The 18530-nt window shown below is 48.3% G+C and overlaps 1 protein-coding gene across 4 annotated transcripts; it reads left to right on the forward strand.

Moving 5' to 3' along the window:
• Positions 1–51: 51 nt before the first annotated feature.
• Positions 52–16215, forward strand: gdap1 (ganglioside induced differentiation associated protein 1). 4 transcript variants are annotated; one of them, XM_055882187.1, is made up of 8 exons: positions 52–284; positions 7240–7432; positions 10444–10473; positions 10976–11149; positions 11338–11432; positions 11567–11681; positions 11745–12106; positions 12319–12615. In XM_055882187.1, the coding sequence occupies exons 1-8, from the start codon at positions 117–119 to the stop codon at positions 12526–12528; spliced, it is 1347 nt and encodes a 448-aa protein (XP_055738162.1). In that variant the 5' UTR covers positions 52–116; the 3' UTR covers positions 12529–12615. The 4 variants fall into 4 exon arrangements, with proteins under 4 accessions (XP_055738162.1, XP_055738163.1, XP_055738164.1 ...); XM_055882188.1 differs by lacking the exon at positions 10444–10473 and having other exon boundaries at positions 55–284; XM_055882189.1 differs by lacking the exon at positions 11745–12106 and having other exon boundaries at positions 58–284; positions 12319–16215.
• The last annotated feature ends 2315 nt before the right edge of the window (positions 16216–18530 follow it).

Consider the following 18530-nt stretch of genomic DNA (forward strand, 5'->3'; position numbering starts at 1 on the left):
CACATTTTTGTTTTCATGCATTTTTATAATATAGACAATTTTGACTTTGCGGCTGTGGTAACTAGTGACAACCGTCCCAAACACTGCAACAACTCAGCGACAGACATATAGCTAAAATGGCGGCGGAAAACAGCGCCGAATTTCAGGATGAGAAAGAAATCCTCATCAACAAGGGTGATGTTCAAGAGGTACAACAAGAGAGCGGAGCTGTCACAGAAAGCACGAATGCCAAACCATCCAAAATGACACTGTATCATTGGACGCAGTCCTTCAGTTCGCAGAAGGTGAGTGTTTCAGCACCAAGCATTAATGGACAGCTTCTGAAGAGTATGCGTGGATTGCGTGACTAGGCAAGGTATAGCGACATGCTAATCAAAATAACGCTGATATGACAACATAAATGCAGTTATAGCATCATATAGGCTTTTGCAGCTCGATGTGTCCAAAAAACGGACTGTAACCAAGGCTGGCTACAACACATGTTTTGCTATTTCTGCTTGAACAGGAAGCTGGATCTATTGGCCAACATGCACATGGCCTTTTTTTACAGCTAAATCCCAGTTCCATATCAAATCAAATCAAATGTTATTTGTCACATGTGCCAAATACAACAGGTTGTAGACCTTACAGTGAAATGCTTACTTACAAGCCCATAACCAACAATGCAGTTTTAAAGGAAAAAATACATTTAATAATAATATTTAAGGACCAGCAGTAAAATAACAATAGAGATGCTATATATAGGGGGAACCGGTACAGAGTCAATGTGGAGGCTATATACAGGGGGTACCGGTACAGAGTCAACGTGGAGGCTATATACAGGGTGTTACGGTACAGAGTCAATGTGGAGACTATATACAGGGTGTTACGGTACAGAGTCAATGTGGAGGCTATATACAGGGTATTACGGTACAGAGTCAATGTGGAGGCTATATACAGGGTGTTACGGTATAGAGTCAATGTGGAGGCTATATACAGGGTGTTACGGTACAGAGTCAATGTGGAGGCTATATACAGGGTATTACGGTACAGAGTCAATGTGGAGGCTATATACAGGGTGTTACGGTATAGAGTCAATGTGGAGGCTATATACAGGGTGTTACGGTACAGAGTCAATGTGGAGGCTATATACAGGGGCTACCTGTACAGAGTCAATGTGGAGGCTATATACAGGGTATTACGGTACAGAGTCAATGTGGAGGCTATATACAGGGTGTTACGGTATAGAGTCAATGTGGAGGCTATATACAGGGTGTTACGGTACAGAGTCAATGTGGAGGCTATATACAGGGTATTACGGTACAGAGTCAATGTGGAGGCTATATACAGGGTGTTACGGTATAGAGTCAATGTGGAGGCTATATACAGGGTGTTACGGTACAGAGTCAATGTGGAGGCTATATACAGGGGGTACCGGTACAGAGTCAATGTGGAGGCTATATACAGGGTGTACCGGTACAGAGTCAATGTGGAGGCTATATACAGGGGGTACCGGTACAGAGTCAATGTGGAGGCTATATACAGGGTGTACCGGTACAGTGTTAATATGCAGGAACTAATTGAGGTAATATGTACATGTAGGTAGAGTTATTAAAGTGACTATGCATAGATGATAAACAGAGAGTAGCAGCAGCGTAAAAAAAAGGGGGGGGGGGGGGGGTCAATGCAAATAGTCTTAGTAGCCATTTGATTAGATGTTAAGGAGTCTTATGCCTTGGGGGTAGAAGCTGTTTAGAAGCCTCTTGGACCTAGACTTGGCGCTCTGGTACTGCTTGCCATGCGGTAGCATGACTAGGGTGACTGGAGTCTCTGACAATTTTTAGGGCCTTCCTCTGACACCGCCTGGTATAGAGGTCCTGGATGGCAGGAAGCTTGGCTCCAGTGATGTACTGGGCCGTACGCACTACCCTCTGTAGTGCCTTGCGGTCGTAGGCTGAGCTGTTGCCGTACCAGGCAGTGATGCAACCAGTCAGGATGCTCTCGGTGGTGCAGAACCTTTTGAGGATCTGAGGACCCATGCCAAATCTTTTCGGTCTCCTGGGGGGAAATAGGTTTTGTTGTGCCCTCTTCACGACTGTCTTGGTGTGCTTGGACCATGTTAGTCTGTTGGTGATGTGGACGCCAAGGAACTTGGAAGCTCTCAACCTGCTCCGCTACAGCCCCGTCGAGGAGAATGGGGGCGTGCTCGGTCCTCCTTTTCCTGTAATCCACAATCATCTCCTTAGTCTTGATCACGTTGAGGGATAGGTTGTTATCCTGGCACCACACGGTCAGGTCTCTGACCACCTCCCTATAGGCTGCCTCTTTGTTGTAGGTGTAGGTGTCTTCGGCAAACTAATGATGGCGCTGGAGTCGTGCCTGGCCGTGCAGTCATGAGTGAACAGGGAGTACAGGAGGGGACTGAGCACGCACCCCTGAGGGGCCCCCGTGTTGAGGATCAGTGTGGCGGATGTGTTGTTACCTACCCTTACCATCTGGGGACGGCCCATCAGGAAGTCCAGGATCCAGTTGCAGAGGGAGGTGTTTAGTCCCAGGGTTCTTAGCTTAGTGATGAGCTTTTAGGGCACTATGGTGTTGAACACTGAGCTGTAGTCAATGAATAGCATTCTCACATAAGTGTTCCTTTTGTCCAGCTGGGAAAGGGCAGTGTGGAGTGCAATAGAGATTGCATCATCTGTGGATCTGTTGGGGCGGTATGCAAATTGGAGTGGGTCTAGGGTTTCTGGGATAATGGTGTTGATGTGAGTCATGACCATCATTTCAAAGCATTTCATGGCTACAGACGTGAGTGCTACGGGGCGGTAGTCATTTAGGCAGGTTACCTTAGTGTTCTTGAGCACAGGGACTATGTGTGGTCTGCTTGATACATGTTGGTATTACAGACTCGGACAGGAAGAGGTTGAAAATGTCAGTGAAGACACTTGCCAGTTGGTCAGCGCATGCTCGGCGTACACGTCCTGGTAATCTCTCTGGCCCTGTGTTCTTGTGAATATTGACCTGTTTAAATGTCTTACTCACATCGGCTACAGAGAGCGTGATCACACAGCCGTCCGGAACAGCTGATGCTCTCATGCATTTTTCAGTATTGTTTGCCTCAAAGTGAGCATAAAAGTAATTTAGCTAGTCTGGTAGGCTCGTGTCACTGGGCAGCTCGCGGCTGGGCTTCCCAATGTAGTCTATCCATATGCTTTGAAGTCCACAGCCCCATCATAGGGAATTCTTTGATGTCCTACTCCAGGTTCGGCATGGCATGGCACAAGTGTAAGGGTATTGTAGGTGGGGCTGTATTGTAGGTGGAGCTGTATTGTAGGTGGGGCTGTATTGTAGGTGGGGCTGTATTGTAGGTGGGGCTGTATTGTAGGTGTATTGTAGGTGGGGCTGTATTGTAGGTGGGGCTGTATTGTAGGTGGGGGTGTATTGTAGGTGGGGCTGTATTGTAGGTGGGGCTGTATTGTAGGTGGGGCTGTATTGTAGGTGGAGCTGTATAGTAGGTGGGGCTGTATTGTAGGTGGGGCTGTATTGTAGGTGGGGCTGTATTGTAGGTGGGGCTGTATTGTAGGTGGAGCTGTATTGTAGGTGGGGCTGTATTGTAGGTGGGGCTGTATTGTAGGTGGGGCTGTATTGTAGCTGTATTGTAGGTGGGGCTGTATTGTAGGTGGGGCTGTATTGTAGGTGGGGCTGTATTGTAGGTGGAGCTGTATTGCAAGTGGAGCTGTATTGTAGGTGGGGCTGTATTGTAGGTGGGGCTGTATTGTAGGTGGAGCTGTATTGTAGGTGGGGCTGTATTGTAGGTGGGGCTGTATTGTAGGTGGGGCTGTATTGTAGGTGGGGCTGTATTGTAGGTGGAGCTGTATTGTAGGTGGGGCTGTATTGTAGGTGGGGCTGTATTGTAGGTGGGGCTGTATTGTAGGTGGGGCTGTATTGTAGGTGGGGCTGTATTGTAGGTGGGGCTGTATTGTAGGTGGAGCTGTATTGTAGGTGGGGCTGTATTGTAGGTGGGGCTGTATTGTAGGTGGGCTGTATTGTAGGTGGAGCTATATTGTAGGTGGGGCTGTATTGTAGCTGTATTGTAGGTGGGGCTGTATTGTAGGTGGGGCTGTATTGTAGGTGGGGCTGTATTGTAGGTGGGGCTGTATTGTAGGTGGAGCTGTATTGTAGGTGGGGCTGTATTGTAGCTGTATTGTAGGTGGGGCTGTATTGTAGCTGTATTGTAGGTGGGGCTGTATTGTAGGTGGGGCTGTATTGTAGGTGGAGCTATATTGTAGGTGGGGCTGTATTGTAGCTGTATTGTAGGTGGGGCTGTATTGTAGGTGGGGTTGTATTGTAGGTGGAGCTATATTGTAGGTGGGGCTGTATTGTAGGTGGAGCTGTATTGTAGGTGGGGCTGTATTGTAGCTGGAGCTATATTGTAGGTGGGGCTGTATTGTAGCTGTATTGTAGGTGGGGCTGTATTGTAGGTGGGGCTGTATTGTAGGTGGAGCTATATTGTAGGTGGGGCTGTATTGTAGGTGGGGCTGTATTGTAGGTGGGGCTGTATTGTAGGTGGGGCTGTATTGTAGGTGGGGCTATATTGTAGGTGGGGCTGTATTGTAGGTGGGGCTGTATTGTAGGTGGGGCTGTATTGTAGATGGGGCTGTATTGTAGGTGGGGCTGTATTGTAGGTGGAGCTATATTGTAGGTGGGGCTGTATTGTAGGTGGAGCTGTATTGTAGGTGGAGCTATATTGTAGGTGGGGCTGTATTGTAGGTGGAGCTGTATTGTAGGTGGGGCTGTATTGTAGGTGGAGCTATATTGTAGGTGGGGCTGTATTGTAGGTGGGGCTGTATTGTAGGTGGAGCTGTATTGTAGGTGGAGCTGTATTGTAGGTGGAGCTATATTGTAGGTGGGGCTGTATTGTAGGTGGGGCTGTATTGTAGGTGGGGCTGTATTGTAGGTGGAGCTGTATTGTAGGTGGGGCTGTATTGTAGGTGGGGCTGTATTGTAGGTGGAGCTGTATTGTAGGTGGGGCTGTATTGTAGGTGGAGCTGTATTGTAGCTGTATTGTAGGTGGGGCTGTATTGTAGGTGGAGCTGTATTGTAGGTGGAGCTGTATTGTAGGTGGGGCTGTATTGTAGGTGGGGCTGTATTGTAGGTGGGGCTGTATTGTAGCTGTATTGTAGGTGGGGCTGTATTGTAGGTGGAGCTGTATTGTAGGTGGGGCTGTATTGTAGGTGGAGCTGTATTGTAGGTGGGGCTGTATTGTAGGTGGAGCTGTATTGTAGGTGGAGCTGTATTGTAGGTGGAGCTGTATTGTAGGTGGAGCTATATTGTAGGTGGGGCTGTATTGTAGGTGGAGCTGTATTGTAGGTGGAGCTGTATTGTAGGTGGAGCTGTATTGTAGCTGTATTGTAGCTGTATTGTAGGTGGGGCTGTATTGTAGGTGGAGCTGTATTGTAGGTGGGGCTGTATTGTAGGTGGGGCTGTATAGTAGGTGGAGCTGTATTGTAGGTGGGGCTGTATTGTAGGTGGAGCTGTATTGTAGGTGGGGCTGTATTGTAGGTGGAGCTGTATTGTAGGTGGGGCTGTATTGTAGGTGGGGCTGTATAGTAGGTGGAGCTGTATTGTAGGTGGGGCTGTATTGAAGGTGGAGCTGTATTGTAGGTGGGGCTGTATTGTAGGTGGAGCTGTATTGTAGGTGGGGCTGTATTGTAGGTGGGGCTGTTTTGTAGGTGGGGCTGTATTGTAGCTGTATTGTAGGTGGGGCTGTATTGTAGGTGGAGCTGTATTGTAGGTGGGGCTGTATTGTAGGTGGGGCTGTTTTGTAGGTGGGGCTGTATTGTAGCTGTATTGTAGGTGGGGCTGTATAGTAGGTGGAGCTGTATTGTAGGTGGGGCTGTATTGTAGGTGGAGCTGTATTGTAGGTGGGGCTGTATTGTAGGTGGAGCTGTATTGTAGGTGGGGCTGTATTGTAGGTGGGGCTGTTTTGTAGGTGGGGCTGTATTGTAGATGGGGCTGTATTGTAGGTGTATAGTGTCTAGGTGTTCCTAGCTGTAACTGTGCTGTGACTGTCCTGTCTAGGTGTTCCTAGATGTAACTGTGCTGTGACTGTCCTGTCTAGGTGTTCCTAGATGTAACTGTACTGTGACTGTCCTGTCTAGGTGTTCCTAGATGTAACTGTACTGTCCTGTCTAGGTGCTCCTAGATGTAACTGTACTGTCCTGTCTAGGTGCTCCTAGATGTAACTGTGACTGTCCTGTCTAGGTGTTCCTAGATGTAACTGTGACTGTCCTGTCTAGGTGTTCCTAGATGTAACTGTACTGTGACTGTCCTGTCTAGGTGTTCCTAGATGTAACTGTGACTGTCCTGTCTAGGTGTTCCTAGATGTAACTGTGACTGTCCTGTCTAGGTGTTCCTAGATGTAACTGTGACTGTCCTGTCTAGGTGTTCCTAGATGTAACTGTGCTGTGACTATCCTGTCTAGGTGTTCCTAGATGTAACTGTGCTGTGACTGTCCTGTCTAGGTGTTCCTAGATGTAACTGTGCTGTGGCTGTCCTGTCTAGGTGTTCCTAGATGTAACTGTGCTGTGACTGTCCTGTCTAGGTGTTCCTAGATGTAACTGTGCTGTGACTGTCCTGTCTAGGTGTTCCTAGATGTAACTGTGACTGTCCTGTCTAGGTGTTCCTAGATGTAACTGTGACTGTCCTGTCTAGGTGTTCCTAGATGTAACTGTGCTGTACTGTCCTGTCTAGGTGTTCCTAGATGTAACTGTGACTGTCCTGTCTAGGTGTTCCTAGATGTAACCGTGACTGTCCTGTCTAGGTGTTCCTAGATGTAGCTGTGCTGTGACTGTCCTGTCTAGGTGCGTCTAGATGTAACTGTGACTGTCCTGTCTAGGTGCTCCTAGATGTAACTGTGACTGTCCTGTCTAGGTGTTCCTAGATGTAACTGTGACTGTCCTGTCTAGGTGCTCCTAGATGTAACTGTGACTGTCCTGTCTAGGTGCGTCTAGATGTAACTGTGACTGTCCTGTCTAGGTGTTCCTAGATGTAACTGTGACTGTCCTGTCTAGGTGTTCCTAGATGTAGCTGTGCTGTGACTGTCCTGTCTAGGTGTTCCTAGATGTAGCTGTGCTGTGACTTTCCTGTCTAGGTGCGTCTAGATGTAACTGTGACTGTCCTGTCTAGGTGCGTCTAGATGTAACTGTGACTATCCTGTCTAGGTGTTCCTAGATGTAACTGTGCTGTGGCTGTCCTGTCTAGGTGCGTCTGGCCATAGCAGAGAAGGGACTGAGCTGTGAGGAGTATGATGTCAGTCTGCCTCTTAGTGAACACAACGAGCCCTGGTTCATGAGACTGAACCCGGCAGGAGAGGTACCAGTCCTCGTCCACCATGACAACGTCATCACAGACCCTGTTCAGATAATGGACTATCTAGACCAGAACTTCAGAGATGGCAAGTCACTGACCTTTAACCTCTAACCCCTAACCCTTAACCCTAGCCCCTAACCCCTAACCTTAACCCCTAACATTAACCCCTAACCCTTAGACCCTAACTGCTAGACCCTAACCCCTAGCTTTTAACCCCTAACCCTAACCGCTAACCCCTAGACCCTAACCGCTAGACCCTACCCCTAACCCCCAACCACTAACCCCTAGCCCTAACCCCTAGCCCTAACCTTTAACCCCTAACCCCTAGCCCTAACCCCTAACCCCTAGCCCTAACCCCTAACCTTTAACCCCTAAAGCCTAACCCAAACCCCTAACCCCTAACCCCTAGCCCTAAGCCTTAACCCCTAGCCCCTAGCCCTAACTCCTAGCCCCTAACCCCTAGCCCCAATCCCTAGCCCCTAATCTCTAATCCCTAACCCCGAACCCCTAGTCCCTAACCCCTAGCCCTAACCCCTAACCACTAACCCCTAGTCCCTAACCACTAACCCCTAGACCCTAACCCCTAGCTCCTAACCCCTAGCCCTACTGTAGCCAATAACTAGGAGAGGGCTAGGGTGGCTGGGTAACTCATTAGGCGTTCCCCCTAAAACACGTCAACAACCCCCAAAGTGTCAATGTATAATCCCTGATCAAATTGACACATTGATTTTCAGTTCTCAGTGTTGTTCCCCTTTTTATTGCATCCCTGCCTCACACTCTCAACATCCCTGCCTCACACTCTCAACATCCCTGCCTCATACTCTCAACATCCCTGCCTCATACTCTCAACATCCCTGCCTGACACTCTCAACATCCCTGCCTCACACTCTCAACATCCCTGCCTCCACTCTCAACATCCCTGCCTCCACTCTCAACATCCCTGCCTGACACTCTCAACATCCCTGCCTCCACTCTCAACATCCCTGCCTCCACTCTCAACATCCCTGCCTCCACTCTCAACATCCCTGCCTCAACATCCCTGCCTCAACATCCCTGCCTCCACTATCAACATCCCTGCCTCACACTCTCAACATCCCTGCCTCAACATCCCTGCCTCCACTATCAACATCCCTGCCTCACACTCTCAACATCCCTGCCTCAACATCCCTGCCTCCACTATCAACATCCCTGCCTCACACTCTCAACATCCCTGCATCCACTCTCAACATCCCTGCCTCCACTCTCAACATCCCTGCCTCAACATCCCTGCCTCACACTCTCAACATCCCTGCATCCACTCTTAACATCCCTGCCTCCACTCTCAACATCCCTGCATCCACTCTCAACATCCCTGCATCCACTCTCAACATCCCTGCCTCCACTCTCAACATCCCTGCCTCCACTCTCAACATCCCTGCCTCCACTCTCAACATCCCTGCCTCCACTCTCAACATCCCTGCCTCCACTCTCAACATCCCTGCCTCCACTCTCAACATCCCTGCCTCCACTCTCAACATCCCTGCCTCCACTCTCAACATCCCTGCCTCCACTCTCAACATCCCTGCCTCCACTCTCAACATCCCTGCCTCCACTCTCAACATCCCTGCCTCCACTCTCAACATCCCTGCCTCCACTCTCAACATCCCTGCCTCACACTCTCAACATCCCTGCCTCACACTCTCAACATCCCTGCCTCACACTCTCAACATCCCTGCCTCCACTCTCAACATCCCTGCCTCCACTCTCAACATCCCTGCCTCCACTCTCAACATCCCTGCCTCCACTCTCAACATCCCTGCCTCCACTCTCAACATCCCTGCCTCCACTCTCAACATCCCTGCCTCCACTCTCAACATCCCTGCCTCACACTCTCAACATCCCTGCCTCACACTCTCAACATCCCTGCCTCCACTCTCAACATCCCTGCCTCCACTCTCAACATCCCTGCCTCACACTCTCAACATCCCTGCCTCCACTCTCAACATCCCTGCCTCCACTCTCAACATCCCTGCCTCCACTCTCAACATCCCTGCCTCCACTCTCAACATCCCTGCCTCAACATCCCTGCCTCAACTATCAACATCCCTGCCTCACACTCTCAACATCCCTGCCTCCACTCTCAACATCCCTGCCTCCACTCTCAACATCCCTGCCTCCACTCTCAACATCCCTGCCTCACACTCTCAACATCCCTGCCTCACACTCTCAACATCCCTGCCTCCACTCTCAACATCCCTGCCTCCACTCTCAACATCCCTGCCTCACACTCTCAACATCCCTGCCTCCACTCTCAACATCCCTGCCTCCACTCTCAACATCCCTGCCTCCACTATCAACATCCCTGCCTCCACTCTCAATATCCCTGCCTCCACTCTCAACATCCCTGCCTCCACTCTCAACATCCCTGCCTCCACTCTCAACATCCCTGCCTCCACTCTCAACATCCCTGCCTCCACTCTCAACATCCCTGCCTCCACTCTCAACATCCCTGCCTCCACTCTCAACATCCCTGCCTCCACTCTCAACATCCCTGCCTCCACTCTCAACATCCCTGCCTCCACTCTCAACATCCCTGCATCCACTCTGCCAGCTGTCAATTTAGTTATTTTGTTCTTCCTCATTATTATTGTTATTATTATTATTGTTGTTATTATTATTATTATTATTATTTATTTATTATTATTATTATTATTATTTAATATTGTTGTTATTGTTATTATTATTATTATTTATTATTATTATTATTATTATTATTTATTATTGTTGTTATTGTTATTATTATGTTTGTTATTATTTTTATGATGATTATTATTATTGTTTTATTATTAGTGTTATTACTGTTACTACTACTGTTATTATTATCATTATTATCATTATTATTTTTATCATTGTTACTACCTTTATCTTTATCATTATCATTATTATAATCATTATTATAATTATTGTTATTATTTTCGTTATTGTTATTACTATTATTATCATGATCATTATTATTGTTATTTTCCTCTCTTTGCTCATTGTTTTCATTCACTATGATCAGTTTCATTTAGTTCCCCTGTTGTCTTGGTTTAAATGGGTCCATCTCATGTTGTTCAGCCTTCTGCAGGAGAAAGAGGAGATATTCTGGTAAGCATACGGAGAGGAGATGCTTTTAGGGATTTGTTTGAAAAATATATCTCAAATAAAAGCACATATAGGATTGTATTTGAGTAATACTTTTCAAATGAATCAAAATGTAGTATTCATTTAACTTGCCCATGCCTAATGGCAATACCTTTTTGTAGGTTCACACTTTGAATGAATTGTCCGTCTCTATATTCAGACAAAACAGAAGGATTACCTTTATTCGAATGGTATATCTCATTGTTTCCCAAACCTCTCCTCCAGTACCATCAGCCAGCCCACTTCATTGATGTATTCCAGAAGTAACACAACTAATTGAAATGGTCACCTAATCATCAAGCCCTTCATTAGTTGAATCTGCAGTGCTAATGTCCTTCTGGACTATATCAACTAACCGGGCCGGCTGTGGGTACTGCTGGAGAGGTGTCTGTGATGCTGCTTCGTTATAATGATCTTGTTCATTAACCATCTCTGTTTCTCCGTTCTTTGTCTCTTTTGTCCGTAGAGGGAACTGCTAAGCTGATCCCCGAGGAAGGCAGTATGTACTACCATAGAGTCCAGCACTACAGAGAACTACTAGACTCTCTGCAGATGGACGCCTACACACACGGCTCTATACTCCACCCAGAGATCACAGTGGACTCACACATCCCAGCCTACGCCACCACACGTATACGAGGTAAGACACACACACACTACACACACACACACACACACACACACACACACACACACACACACACACACACACACACACACACACACACACACACACACACACACACACACACACACACACACACACACACACACACACGTGGTATATTGGGGGTGTGATGATAGCGTGGTTGTATGTGTGTGTGACAGCACAGATTGGGAACACAGAGGCAGAGATGAAGAAGTTAGCGGAGGAAAACCCAGAGCTGAAAGATGCCTACATGGCTAAAACGAGGCGTTTAAAGGTACAGCGTCATGACTCTGATCCGCTCTGTTACCTTTTCAACCTGTTTGCTTACCATCTCTGGTGATGATGATGATGATGATGATGATGATGACGTCATGAAAGCCTAAAAGCCCAGTTTCCCTCCTTTTGTAGCACAAGCTGTTTGACCATGACAACATGAAGTATCTTAAGAAGATTCTGGATGAGTTGGAGAAAGTTCTGGACCAGGTGGAGACAGAGCTACAGAGGAGAATGGAGGAGACACCAGGTATGTATCACACTGGAGAAAGTTCTGGACCGGGTGGAGACAGAGATACAGAGGAGACACCAGGTATGTATCACACTGGAGAAAGTTCTGGACCGGGTGGAGACAGAGATACAGAGGAGAATGGAGGAGACACCAGGTATGTATCACACTGGAGAAAGTTCTGGACCGGTTGGAGACAGAGCTACAGAGGAGAAAGGAGGAGACACCAGGTATATATCACACTGGAGAAAGTTCTGGACCGGGTGGAGACAGAGCTACAGAGGAGAAAGGAGACACCAGGTATGTATCACACTGGGGAAAGTTCTGGACCGGTTGGAGACAGAGCTACAGAGGAGAAAGGAGGAGACACCAGGTATATATCACACTGGAGAAAGTTCTGGACCGGTTGGAGACAGAGCTCCAGAGGAGAAAGGAGGAGACACCAGGTATGTATCACACTGGAGAAACACCTTTAATAATCGATAAACATAGACACATGGTTAACACAGAGTTATCAGACTTTTCAGAACGACAGAGGAAGGTGGAGGAGACAAAAGGTAGCATACAGGAGATGAGATGAATACACCTTTAAATAGACACACCTGTTTTTAGACAGAAGACACTGTCGAAATCTTCTTCCTCTTCTCCTCTCCACCAGAGGAGGGCAGTAGTCAGTCGTGGCTGTGTGGAGAGTTCTTCAGCATGGCCGACGTCTCCCTGGCTGTCACCCTGCACCGCCTCAAGTTCCTGGGGCTTTCCCGCCGTTACTGGGGCAACGGGAACCGCGGCAACCTGGAGGCCTACTATGAGCGTGTCCTGGAGCGCCCGTCCTTCCGGAGGGTTCTGGGTCACGTCAACAACATCCTGATTTCAGCCGTGCTACCCGCCGCGTTCCGGGTGGCCAAGCAACACGTGCCGGCGTTCGTTGGCACCACGCTGCTCATAGGCATCCTGGGAGGAGCCACATACCTGGCCTTCCTTTACCTGAAGACCAGGATGTTAATTACCAGGTGGTAGAGGTGAGAGAGAGATGGGAAGAGAGAAGCAGAGAGAGAGAGAGAGAGGATGGGAAGAGAGAAGCAGAGAGAGAGAGAGAGATGATGGGAAGAGAGAAGCAGAGAGAGAGAGAGAGAGGATGGGAAGAGAGAAGCAGAGAGAGAGAGAGAGAGAGAGAGATGGGAAGAGAGGCAGAGAGAGAGAGAGAGAGGATGGGAAGAGAGAAGCAGAGAGAGAGAGAGAGATGATGGGAAGAGAGAAGCAGAGAGAGAGAGAGAGAGGATGGGAAGAGAGAAGCAGAGAGAGAGAGAGGATGGGAAGAGAGAAGCAGAGAGAGAGAGAGAGAGATGGGAAGAGAGAGGCAGAGAGAGAGAGAGAGAGATGGGAAGAGAGGCAGAGAGAGAGAGAGAGAGGATGGGAAGAGAGAAGCAGAGAGAGAGAGAGAGATGATGGGAAGAGAGAAGCAGAGAGAGAGAGAGAGAGGATGGGAAGAGAGAAGCAGAGAGAGAGAGAGAGAGGATGGGAAGAGAGAAGCAGAGAGAGAGAGAGAGAGGATGGGAAGAGAAGCAGAGAGAGAGAGAGGATGGGAAGAGAGAGGCAGAGAGAGAGATGGGAAGAGAGAAGCAGAGAGAGAGAGAGGATGGGAAGAGAGAAGCAGAGAGAGAGAGAGAGGATGGGAAGAGAGAAGCAGAGAGAGAGAGAGAGAGGATGGGAAGAGAGAGGCAGAGAGAGAGATGGGAAGAGAGAAGCAGAGAGAGAGAGAGGATGGGAAGAGAGGCAGAGAGAGAGGATGGGAAGAGAGAGGCAGAGAGAGAGGATGGGAAGAGAGAGGCAGAGAGAGAGATGGGAAGAGAGAAGCAGAGACAGAGAGAGAGAGGATGGGAAGAGAGAAGCAGAGACAGAGAGAGGATGGGAAGAGAGAAGCAGAGAGAGAGAGAGAGAGGATGGGAAGAGAGAGGCAGAGAGAGAGAGAGAGAGAGGATGGGAAGAGAGAGGCAGAGAGAGAGAGAGAGAGATGGGAAGAGAGAAGCAGAGAGAGAGAGAGAGAGAGATGGGAAGAGAGAGTGAGAGAGAGTGAGAGAGATGGGAAGAGAGAAGCAGAGACAGAGAGAGAGAGGATGGGAAGAGAAGCAGAGAGAGAGAGAGAGAGGATGGGAAGAGAGAAGCAGAGAGAGAGAGAGAGAGGATGGGAAGAGAAGCAGAGAGAGAGAGAGAGGATGGGAAGAGAGAAGCAGAGACAGAGAGAGAGAGAGATGGGAAGAGAGAAGCAGAGAGAGAGAGAGAGAGGATGGGAAGAGAGAGGCAGAGAGAGAGAGAGAGAGAGAGAGGATGGGAAGAGAGAGGCAGAGAGAGAGAGAGAGAGATGGGAAGAGAGAAGCAGAGAGAGAGAGAGAGAGGATGGGAAGAGAGGCAGAGAGAGAGAGAGAGAGAGAGAGGATGGGAAGAGAGAGGCAGAGAGAGAGAGAGAGAGATGGGAAGAGAGAAGCAGAGAGAGAGAGAGAGAGGATGGGAAGAGAGGCAGAGAGAGAGAGAGAGAGATGGGAAGAGAGGCAGAGAGAGAGAGAGAGAGGATGGGAAGAGAGAGGCAGAGAGAGAGAGAGAGAGAGGATGGGAAGAGAGAAGCAGAGACAGAGAGAGAGAGGATGGGAAGAGAGGCAGAGAGAGAGAGAGAGAGGATGGGAAGAGAGGCAGAGAGAGAGAGAGAGAGGATGGGAAGAGAGGCAGAGAGAGAGAGAGAGAGAGGATGGGAAGAGAGGCAGAGAGAGAGGATGGGAAGAGAGAAGCAGAGAGAGAGGATGGGAAGAGAGAGGCAGAGAGAGAGAGAGAGAGGATGGGAAGAGAGGCAGAGAGAGAGAGAGAGAGGATGGGAAGAGAGGCAGAGAGAGAGAGAGAGAGGATGGGAAGAGAGGCAGAGAGAGAGAGAGAGAGGATGGGAAGAGAGAAGCAGAGACAGAGAGAGAGAGATGGGAAGAGAGAAGCAGAGAGAGAGAGAGAGAGGATGGGAAGAGAGGCAGAGAGAGAGATGGGAAGAGAGAAGCAGAGAGAGAGGATGGGAAGAGAGAGGCAGAGAGAGAGAGAGAGAGGATGGGAAGAGAGGCAGAGAGAGAGAGAGAGAGGATGGGAAGAGAGGCAGAGAGAGAGAGAGAGAGGATGGGAAGAGAGGCAGAGAGAGAGAGAGAGAGGATGGGAAGAGAGGCAGAGAGAGAGAGAGAGAGGATGGGAAGAGAGGCAGAGAGAGAGAGAGAGAGGATGGGAAGAGAGAAGCAGAGACAGAGAGAGAGAGGATGGGAAGAGAAGCAGAGAGAGAGAGAGAGAAGATGGGAAGAGAGGCAGAGAGAGAGGATGGGAAGAGAGAAGCAGAGACAGAGAGAGAGAGGATGGGAAGAGAGAGGCAGAGAGAGAGAGAGAGGATGGGAAGAGAGAAGCAGAGAGAGAGAGAGAGAGATGGGAAGAGAGAGACAGAGAGGCAGAGAGAGAGGATGGGAAGAGAGAAGCAGAGAGAGAGAGAGAGAGATGGGAAGAGAGAAGCAGAGAGAGAGAGAGAGAGGATGGGAAGAGAAGCAGAGAGAGAGAGAGAGAGGATGGGAAGAGAGGCAGAGAGAGAGAGAGAGAGGATGGGAAGAGAGAAGCAGAGAGAGAGAGAGGATGGGAAGAGAGGCAGAGAGAGAGAGAGAGGATGGGAAGAGAGAAGCAGAGAGAGAGAGAGAGAGAGATGGGAAGAGAGGCAGGGACGGAGAGAGAGATATGGGGAAAAGAGAGAGAGAGAGAGAGAGAGAGAGGTGGGAAGAGAGGCAGGGACGGAGAGAGAGATATGGGGAAAAGAGAGAGAGAGAGAGAGAGAGAGAGGTGGGAAGAGAGAGGCAAGGACGGAGAGAGAGATATGGGGAAAAGAGAGAGAGAGAGAGAGGTGGGAAGAGAGAGGCAGGGACGGAGAGAGAGATATGGGGAAAAGAGAGAGAGAGAGAGAGGTGGGAAGAGAGAGGCAGGGACAGAGACAGAGAGAGAGAGATACTTAAACCCAGAATGGGTTGCTTTACTCCTTAACACACAGCTACCATTGCCCATTGCTGTACAGTACATTGTGGTGCAGTGGATTGTCCATAAACCATAGATATAATAGAATATAACTTTATTGAATATAACTTTATTGTCCACATAATGTGGACATTTCTCTTTGCTGTGTTGCTGATTGCATTATTTAATAGGCCAAATATGCTTTTTCAGTCATCTTTAGTTTGTGTGTCAGATTGTCAGTTGAGTTAAACTGGGCTTCACCATCTGTGATGCCTCCTACCTTCTGGCAGCTCGTCAGTTCTTTGGTTATACAGTATACTAACAGTATATTTCCAAAAGGCTTTATCCATACATTTTTCACATTTGTGTTTTTTCATCAAAAGTGATTGCTTGATGTGTGTGTAAAATATTACTGTTCTCAGATGTTTAATTCAGCGATTTTAGATGTGTAAAAAAAAGTGTGTTTTTGCAAAATGCTATATATCCACAATTTGCTGCCGTGTCCTGTCTTGTCCTGATGAAATTAAACATTTTTTCCACTTTATTCAGAACTAATATCACTTGTTTACTTTCTCTCTGCCATCTCTCTCTCTGCTCTCTCTGCTCTCTCTGCTCTCTCTGCTCTCTCTGCTCTCTCTCTGCTCTCTCTCTGCTCTCTCTCTGCTCTCTCTCTGCTCTCTCTCTGCTCTCTCTCTGCTCTCTGCTCTCTCTCTGCTCTCTGCTCTCTCTCTGCTCTCTGCTCTCTGCTCTCTCTCTGCTCTCTGCTCTCTGCTCTCTGCTCTCTCTCTGCTCTCTCTCTTCTCTCTCTCTCTCTCTCTCTCTCTCTCTCTCTCTCTCTCTCTCTCTCTCTCTCTCTCTCTCTCTCTCTCTCTCTCTCTCTCTCTCTCTCTCTCTCTCTCTCTCTCTCTCTCTGTCCCCCTCTCTCTCTCTCTCTCTCTCTCTGTCCCCCTCTCTCTCTGCCCCCTCTTTCTGCACCTCTCTCTCTCTCTGTCCCCCTCTCTCTCTGCCCCCTCTTTCTGCACCTCTCTCTCTCTCTGTCCCCCTCTCTCTCTGCCCCCTCTTTCTGCACCTCTCTCTCTCTCTCTCTCTCTCTCTCTCTCTCTCTCTCTCTCTCTCTGCCCCCCTCTCTCTCTCTCTGTCCCCCTCTCTCTCTGCCCCCTCTTTCTGCACCTCTCTCTCTCTCTGTCCCCCTCTCTCTCTCTCTCTCTGCCCCCCCCCCTCTCTCTGCATCTCTCTCTCTGCACCTCTCTCTCTCTGCCCCTCTCTCTTTTCTTTACTTTGTCAGAATAACCTGATTTCCAAGTGTCTTGATTGCATTCGGTATCCATTAGTCTACCTCCCTCCCTTCTGCTACCTCCCTCCCTTCTGCTACCTCCTTTAAAGTGTACACTATGTATCAAATACATGACACACACACAGACACACACACACACGTGTTCAAACTCATATTAAAGGAAATGACAAAAGTCTTATAAGCCAGTTGCATCACCCTCTCTGCCAGACAGTCATAGACATGTTTATATCGAAGTCCCTGCCTCAATGTCAACTTTAGATATACAGTATGTAGCTCAATGTCAACTTTAGATATACAGTATGTAGTATGTGAGAGCTTCGACATCGATAGCAGCTTCTTTGCTGCTGTGCTTTATCTTGGCCAGGTCTCAGTTGTCAATGAGAACTTGTTCTCAACTGTCCTACCTGGTTAAATAAAGGTGAAAAAATAAATAAATAATACTACTTGACCTGAGTTCAGTGTGTTAGTTCAACCTCATACTACTTGTGGAGGCATGACAGTCTATATTATTCTGCACTAGGTGGTGGTGTTTCCTCACCAAACCGTCTCCTAGTTACATTCCTCACCAAACCCTCTCCTAGCTACATCCCACACCAAACCCTCTCCTAGCTACATTCCTCACCAAACCCTCTCATAGTTACATTCCTCACCAAACCGTCTCCTAGTTACATTCCTCACCAAACCCTCTCCTAGTTACATTCCTCACCAAACCCTCTCCTAGCTACATTCCTCACCAAACCCTCTCCTAGTTACATTCCTCACCAAACCCTCTCCTAGTTACATTCCTCACCAAACCCTCTCCTAGTTACATTCCTCACCAAACCCTCTCCTAGTTACATTCCTCACCTTACCCTCTCCTAGTTACATTCCTCACCATACCCTCTCCTAGTTACATTCCTCACCAAACCCTCCCCCTCCCCTCTCTACATCCAGTTAAAACAGCCCAACTTCACGTGTGCACTAGCACTCAGTGCCTACAGGGAACAGCGACGACTTCATCACATTATACAAAAACATGGCAGACATTGGATGAATATAACATTTTAATTTATTCGCTGTGACTGATGGAAAAACAATCACCTTCAGCAAAAATTATTTGAATATTTAAATATAATTTTCTTTGCACAAGTTGATTGAAATGTGTTCACAATTTTGCCGTCTATGGAAATTGTCTTTCTGGGTCAGGAGGTAGTTAAACTGCATTACCGAAGCAAGACTGTAGGAGCAGTGGAAACTGAAGCAAGGCTGTTGGAGCAGTGGAAACTGAAGCAAGGCTGTAGGAGCAGTGGAAACTGAAGCAAGACAGTAGGAGCAGTGGAAACTGAAGCAAGACTGTAGGAGCAGTGGAAACTGAAGCAAGACTAGGACCAGTGGAAACTGAAGCAAGACAGTAGGAGCAGTGGAAACTGAAGCAAGACTGTAGGAGCAGTGGAAACTGAAGCAAGACAGTAGGAGCAGTGGAAACTGAAGCAAGACAGTAGAGGCAGTGGAAACTGAAGCAAGACTAGGAGCAGTGGAAACTGAAGCAAGACAGTAGGAGCAGTGGAAACTGAAGCAAGACAGTA

This window comes from Salvelinus fontinalis, chromosome 25 (assembly GCF_029448725.1).
Source record: "Salvelinus fontinalis isolate EN_2023a chromosome 25, ASM2944872v1, whole genome shotgun sequence".
In the NCBI taxonomy this organism is placed as follows: Eukaryota; Metazoa; Chordata; class Actinopteri; order Salmoniformes; family Salmonidae; genus Salvelinus; species Salvelinus fontinalis.

Coding starts and splice junctions, on each gene's coding strand:
- gdap1 (XM_055882187.1), top strand. CDS start 117: ATGGCGGCGGAAAACAGCGCCGAATTTCAGGATGAGAAAGAAATCCTC. Junction 285..7,239: donor AGTCCTTCAGTTCGCAGAAG/GTGAGTGTTTCA, acceptor TGTCCTGTCTAG/GTGCGTCTGGCCATAGCAGA. Junction 11,682..11,744: donor GAGAATGGAGGAGACACCAG/GTATGTATCACA, acceptor AGGAGACACCAG/GTATGTATCACACTGGAGAA.